This window comes from Seriola dumerili, unplaced genomic scaffold, assembly GCF_002260705.1.
Source record: "Seriola dumerili isolate Sdu_G_001 unplaced genomic scaffold, Sdu_1.0 BDQW01000138.1, whole genome shotgun sequence".
Taxonomy (NCBI): Eukaryota; Metazoa; Chordata; class Actinopteri; order Carangiformes; family Carangidae; genus Seriola; species Seriola dumerili.
The window spans coordinates 17,521,578-17,528,236 of NW_019174393.1; the positions used below are offsets into that span (position 1 = coordinate 17,521,578).

General features: G+C 41.0%; 1 protein-coding gene across 1 annotated transcript in view; it reads left to right on the top strand.

Annotated features, from left to right (window-relative positions):
• The first annotated feature begins 446 nt into the window (after positions 1 to 446).
• The window catches only part of kcnc2 (potassium voltage-gated channel subfamily C member 2), an 88,882-nt gene continuing 82,669 nt past the window's right edge, over positions 447 to 6,659 (top strand). Inside the window, exon 1 of the mRNA XM_022749169.1 lies at positions 447 to 1,276. Within this exon, the coding sequence (XP_022604890.1) occupies positions 722 to 1,276 (555 nt within the window). The 5' untranslated portion in view covers positions 447 to 721. The remainder of the gene's footprint in view (positions 1,277 to 6,659) is intronic.

Below are 6,659 nucleotides of genomic sequence, written 5' to 3' on the forward strand. Positions count from 1 at the left end.
ATTCTGCAGCACTTAAATCGGTTATTGTAGTGTTTGTGATTGTTGTAGTTAATTAAATCGGGTTAAAACGAGATAACGTCCTTATTCCGGATGGAAATTTCCCCGCCAGTTTGTTTTATCGTGACAGCAGCACTAGAGAAGAGCGCTGGTTAATTTCCCTGAAGATAACTTCCTCTGATTTTTTTTTATTTTTTATTTATTTTTTTCCCCCTAAAGCAAAGAAACGACAAAGCAGCATCCATGTAATGTCTGACTCTTCCCAGCTAGTGATGGTCAGAGAGCCGACATTACTTTTTGTTTGAGAGGAATCGCGATGGTTGCATATTGTGAGTAACGAGCCCGACGAGCTGACGAGCGGTTGTGCGTCTTGGAGAGGGCAGGGACGCCGGAGACGCGCAACGGCAGCAGCAGCGCAGTCTATTTGGAGCCACCGGTTGAGATCATTCAACACTCCGAGAGCACTGAGTGTCTGAGCGGATTGAGGGATACAGATCGACGACCCAAAAATCTTCCCAAACAAACGATGGACATCCTCCTCGGCCCCCCACAAAACCACGAAAGCGACGGATGAGTGAAATCGAAGATGCTGCGCACTACGGCCAAAATCCTGGAGCTTTTTTGAACAGGACTGTGGGTGTGTGCGCGTCGGGCTCGCCGTTACCTCCGGACTGCACTCGCCAACTTCCCCCGCTTTCCATCAAGTCATGTCTGATACAGAGCAATGGGCAAGTTTGACGACAACGAGAGGATAATCCTCAACGTCGGGGGCACCAGGCACGAAACCTACAAAACCACCCTGAAGACCCTGCCGGGGACGCGACTGGCGCTGCTCGCCTCCGACTCGGACATCGACTCCGTGCTGGATCAGCTGCAACAAGTCCCCGGCTTCATCGAGTACAACGCGCGAACCAACGAGTACTTCTTCGACCGCCACCCGGGTGTGTTCGCCTATGTGCTCAACTACTACCGGACCGGGAAGCTCCACTGCCCGGCCGATGTGTGCGGACCGCTGTTCGAGGAGGAGCTCTCCTTCTGGGGAATCGATGAGACGGACGTGGAGCCCTGCTGCTGGATGACATACCGGCAGCACCGGGACGCGGAGGAGGCTCTGGACGTGTTCGAGCTCAACGTGGACAACGGGGAGGAGGACGACGAGATCGGGAAGAGGCTCGGCATTGAGGATGTGGCTGCCGACGGTAATGTGAGCCTGTGGAGGAAGTGGCAGCCGGTGATCTGGAATCTATTCGAGGATCCCTACTCCTCTAGGGCGGCGAGGGTAAGGGCGCACCGCTGCGTATGGGGCTCACCAAACGCACACAATAACCCCCACTTTACACCTTCTTTACACAGAAACGCACATCTCAACAAGTGATTTTTATCCACAAATCCTCCAGAGAGAGTAAAGTAAGTCATTTATAAGTTGGCAAAGTCTCAAGAACTTGCATTCCTCTAAAAATGTGAGAGATGGTGTGGGATCACTTCTTTTCAACAGGTCATTTTGTTTGAATTATATTGATGTCTTTTATTTCTCTTGGATGTATTTTATTTCTCTAAGTAACCAGCCTTATTTTGACTCATTTCAACTTCTTGTTTCAGAGTCTGACGTGAGAACAGGTGCGACTCTCACTTTAAAATAAGCAGAAATTTCCACTAGTCATGAGCAAACAAGGTGTTAACTCTGTCAGAATGGATATTCATAGCAGTGTTGTATTTTAGGTGTGTAGGTTTGAGCCAAACAGAGGCTGTAGCCTACATTTGTTGCAGTCTGATTTTGTTTATTTTAACCATGCATCCTATATCTGTCTTACTGTAGTTTTCCGGTTCCAGTCCACAGGCTTTGTTTATTGGGTCACAGCTCTTTTAATATGTCACTTCAGCAGTCAGTGTTTTAGTTATCCCTTCAGATCTTATTTAGTGCTTCTTTCAGCTCAAAACTGAATTGCTCAATTTCTGGTGAACACGAATGAAATGTGTGGAGGTTTGATCTTTTCCAAAAATTAGTGCTGCACAACATGCTGGGAGTAGGAGAGATGCAAACTTGCAGTGCATTCAGAAAGTCTTCACACACCCTCACTTTTTTCACATTTTTTTTTTTTTTTATGTTGCAGTCTTGTGCCAAAATAGTTTTAAATTCATTTTCCCTTATTAATCTACACTCGGTATCCCATAATGACAAAGTGAATACAAAATTTCAGATGTTGTTTTTTTTTTTTTTTTTTTGCAAATTTATAAAGGAAGCACTAATATATCACATTGACATAAGTATTCAGACACGTTGTTGTCACTTTAAATCTAGCTCAGGTTCCTCCCATTTCTCAATCATCTTTGAGATGTTTCTACACCTTGACTGGATTCCACCTGTGGTAGAATCGGCTGATTTAGACATGACGTGGAAAGACGCACACCTGTCTATACAAGGTCTCACAGCTGTCCTTGCATATTGGAGCGAAAACCAAGACATGAGGAGAAAGGAACTGCTGCAGAGCTCAGAGACAGGATTGTGGTGAGGCTCAGATCCTCCATAATTCTTACATGACTCTCTCTGCCTAGAGCAGTCAGGGAGAAGGGACTTGGTAAGAGGTGACCAAGAACCCGATGGTCACTCTGGTTGAGCTCCAGAGATCCTGTGTGGGGATGCGAGAAATGTCCAGAACGACAACCATTACTGCAGTTTGTAAAAAAGCAGCCAAAGTACTGAGACTGTGAGAAACTAGATTCTCTGGTCTGATGAAACCAATATTGAAATGTTTGACCTCATTTCTGAGTGTCATATCTGGAGGAAACTAGGCACAGCTCATCACCTGAATACTATCCCAGTTGTAAAGCATGGTGGTGGGTCTTCAGCAGCAGGGACAGGGAGACTGGTCAGGGTTGAGGGAAAAGTGAATGGAGTGAAGTACAGAGCACCCAGGACCTCAGACTGGGCTGAAGATTCACCATCCAACAGGACAATGACCCATAGTATACAGCTAAGACAATGCAGGAGTTGCTCAGGGTCAACTCTGTGAATGTCTGGCCCAGCCAGAGCCCTGACTTGAACCCAATCCAACACCTCTGGAGAGACCTGAAAATGTCTGTCCACTGTCGGTCCCATCCAGCCTCACAGAGCCTGAGAGGATCTGCAGAAAAGAATGGAAGAAAATCCCCAAATCCGGGTGAGCAAAGCTTGTTGAGGCATTCCCAAGAAGACTTGAGGCTGTAATCGCTGCCAAAGGTGCTTCAACTAAGTACTGAGGAAAAAGTCTGAATACTTATGTCAATGTGATATTTCAGTTTGTCCTATTTTTAATTATCTGTTTTCACTTTTTCATAATGGGGTATTGAGTTTATATTGATGAGGGGAATGAATGAATTTGAGTGATTTTTAGCATAAAACTGCAACATAACAAAATGTGAAAAAAGTGAAGGTGTCTGAATACTCTGAATGAACTGATAGGCAGCATGTGGCATCTTTGTCATTTACTTTTGATTATCATGATGTTTTTTTACACTGAGGCACAATGGTAAATTTTGCGACATGACAAGTCTGGATTATGTTTTATGGGTGGGGTGCAGTTCAAAAGAGTGGCTACTAAGATTAGTTGGTTAGTTGTTAGAAAATGACACCACTCAAACGCAGAGCACCATCAGATATTCTTAATCACCGCATCACTTGTTCATCAAAGGTTTTTGGAATAGTTAAAGTCACAGTCTGAGTGAATCAGCAAGCCAATCTTTTTTTTTTTTTTAGATTCCCACTACCTGTAAAGGACAGGGGCTCTGCTAAACTTGCCTTAGGCTCCTGGTGAATTCTGGGTAATGGACAGAAAATCATTCCCTGATCGGCAGGCTGACATTACAGCACTGAATGACTGCTGGCTGTGACACCATGTTGTGTAAATGGATATTAATGCAAAGCAGGTACTCTAATAACTTCATGATGTCACAGGCAGCAAACACAACTGTTGAAACTAACATGTTATGTTAAAGTTCCTGCTGTGACATCACTGATTGGGGTGTGGCCAGAGGGGACTTTGCTTGAAAATTTCAACAACTAGAGGGTACTGCAGCTACCTGTTGTTGCTGTACAGTATGTTTAAGTGTAGATTTACTATTGGAGGGACAGTATATAAAACAACATTTTGAAATTGACATTTGATTTGCATTTCTGGTAGCTGATATTTTGTAGTGATATAGATTTGATTCTAATTTCCCTAGATTTGATTTTTCTATTTACATCTAAAACCCATGAAACATCATTTAGTCCATCACAGGACACTGAAACTCTTCCAGTAGCGGCACTTTGATACAGCTGCAGGAGGCTTCAGCAAACATAAGTTTGGGCTGGGTTTAATTTTTCTGTGTTACATAGCCATGTGACCTGGCAACGCACCGTGTTGAATAACTACAAGCACACGCCAGTTTGATTACCTTGTAGTCCGTCTCTTTTGTATTGTGCTAATTTAATGTTAAACTCACAGGCATTAAGGTGAATTGTACAGTCTTCATATTATAAAACTTGACTTCCTGCTTAATATTTGATCCCCTATTGCCTGTAGCTCATAGCGACTTGCCCCAACACAACCCTTAGAGTTGTTTTGTCATGGTGCTCTGAAAGCGTCCTGCTACAGGTAGCTGGGCAGAAGTTTTCTACAGAGGCTGATGTCAGGTCTTTATTTATATTGGTATAACCTGTAGCTGCTGGTACAGTAACTTGTTGTTCCCGTTAGCATCTATGAAAAGATCTGTCCTCTAAAATCCTTTCTGAAATGGACAATTCAACTATTGTTTAATGATTTCAAAGTTCATTTTAGAGGGTTTTTATTTTCCAAAACAACTTTGAGAAAAATCTGTGAACCTGTTTTATGTTTCACAGTCAGAGGGTTATACTGTATTTGGTCAAAAAATATAATGACAAAGTGTTTAAGTTCTTCATTTGTTTCCCCATTAGTTCTTACTGTTTAATGCGGTTATCATAATGTACATCTGTGGTGCTATAGTGTTGTATACAGCGGTGCACATTAATAAGACTTACCGTCATGCATTTATTTTTCCTTTGCCCTGCATTAGTTCTAAATGTAGTAGAAGTTCAGCCAAATATTTTTACACTCTTAATTTAGAACCAAACTTATTGTCAAACCAAACTGTTTCTCAAGTATTTAATAGCAGACCTGTCCTCATACACCCAATACCTGAAAGCAGCAGCACCAGGATTGGTGTCATTTATACTGTGATTACATCATTCCTCCCCCCCATTGTCTACAGGTGGTTGTGTGAGCAGGTTACATGGTCTTTTATGAGGTTGAGGTTTGAGGAAAGGAAATGGAATTGGTTGTTTGAATAATGCCAAAGCACAAAAAAAGTTAGAACGCACAAATCAACCAGATATTTCCTTTTTTATTTAAAGTGTCACATATGAGCACAGATGAAAATGCATACATTGTACTTTGACTTTGAAAATATGCACACCAGCTACCCCCTTTTGTCTTTGGTTGAGCACAATGTTTTTAACTTCTGGTTTAAATAACAGGCTATCAGATGAGAAAAGACAAACACACCTTTAATTGTAGAGTTTTTTGAAGAGGTGAAATTCACCAATCACCCCATTTTTTTTTATATATATATATATATATATATATATAAAAAAACCTATAAAACACATGTCTTAAAATGTGAAGAATTAGGTTCAAGGTCTACAAAAAGTAATATAAACTGAGTGTTAATATGTCCTAGAGTTGGATCATTCCCAGAAGTAAAAAACNTGTTGTTCCCGTTAGCATCTATGAAAAGATCTGTCCTCTAAAATCCTTTCTGAAATGGACAATTCAACTATTGTTTAATGATTTCAAAGTTCATTTTAGAGGGTTTTTATTTTCCAAAACAACTTTGAGAAAAATCTGTGAACCTGTTTTATGTTTCACAGTCAGAGGGTTATACTGTATTTGGTCAAAAAATATAATGACAAAGTGTTTAAGTTCTTCATTTGTTTCCCCATTAGTTCTTACTGTTTAATGCGGTTATCATAATGTACATCTGTGGTGCTATAGTGTTGTATACAGCGGTGCACATTAATAAGACTTACCGTCATGCATTTATTTTTCCTTTGCCCTGCATTAGTTCTAAATGTAGTAGAAGTTCAGCCAAATATTTTTACACTCTTAATTTAGAACCAAACTTATTGTCAAACCAAACTGTTTCTCAAGTATTTAATAGCAGACCTGTCCTCATACACCCAATACCTGAAAGCAGCAGCACCAGGATTGGTGTCATTTATACTGTGATTACATCATTCCTCCCCCCCATTGTCTACAGGTGGTTGTGTGAGCAGGTTACATGGTCTTTTATGAGGTTGAGGTTTGAGGAAAGGAAATGGAATTGGTTGTTTGAATAATGCCAAAGCACAAAAAAAGTTAGAACGCACAAATCAACCAGATATTTCCTTTTTTATTTAAAGTGTCACATATGAGCACAGATGAAAATGCATACATTGTACTTTGACTTTGAAAATATGCACACCAGCTACCCCCTTTTGTCTTTGGTTGAGCACAATGTTTTTAACTTCTGGTTTAAATAACAGGCTATCAGATGAGAAAAGACAAACACACCTTTAATTGTAGAGTTTTTTGAAGAGGTGAAATTCACCAATCACCCCATTTTTTTTTATATATATATATATATAT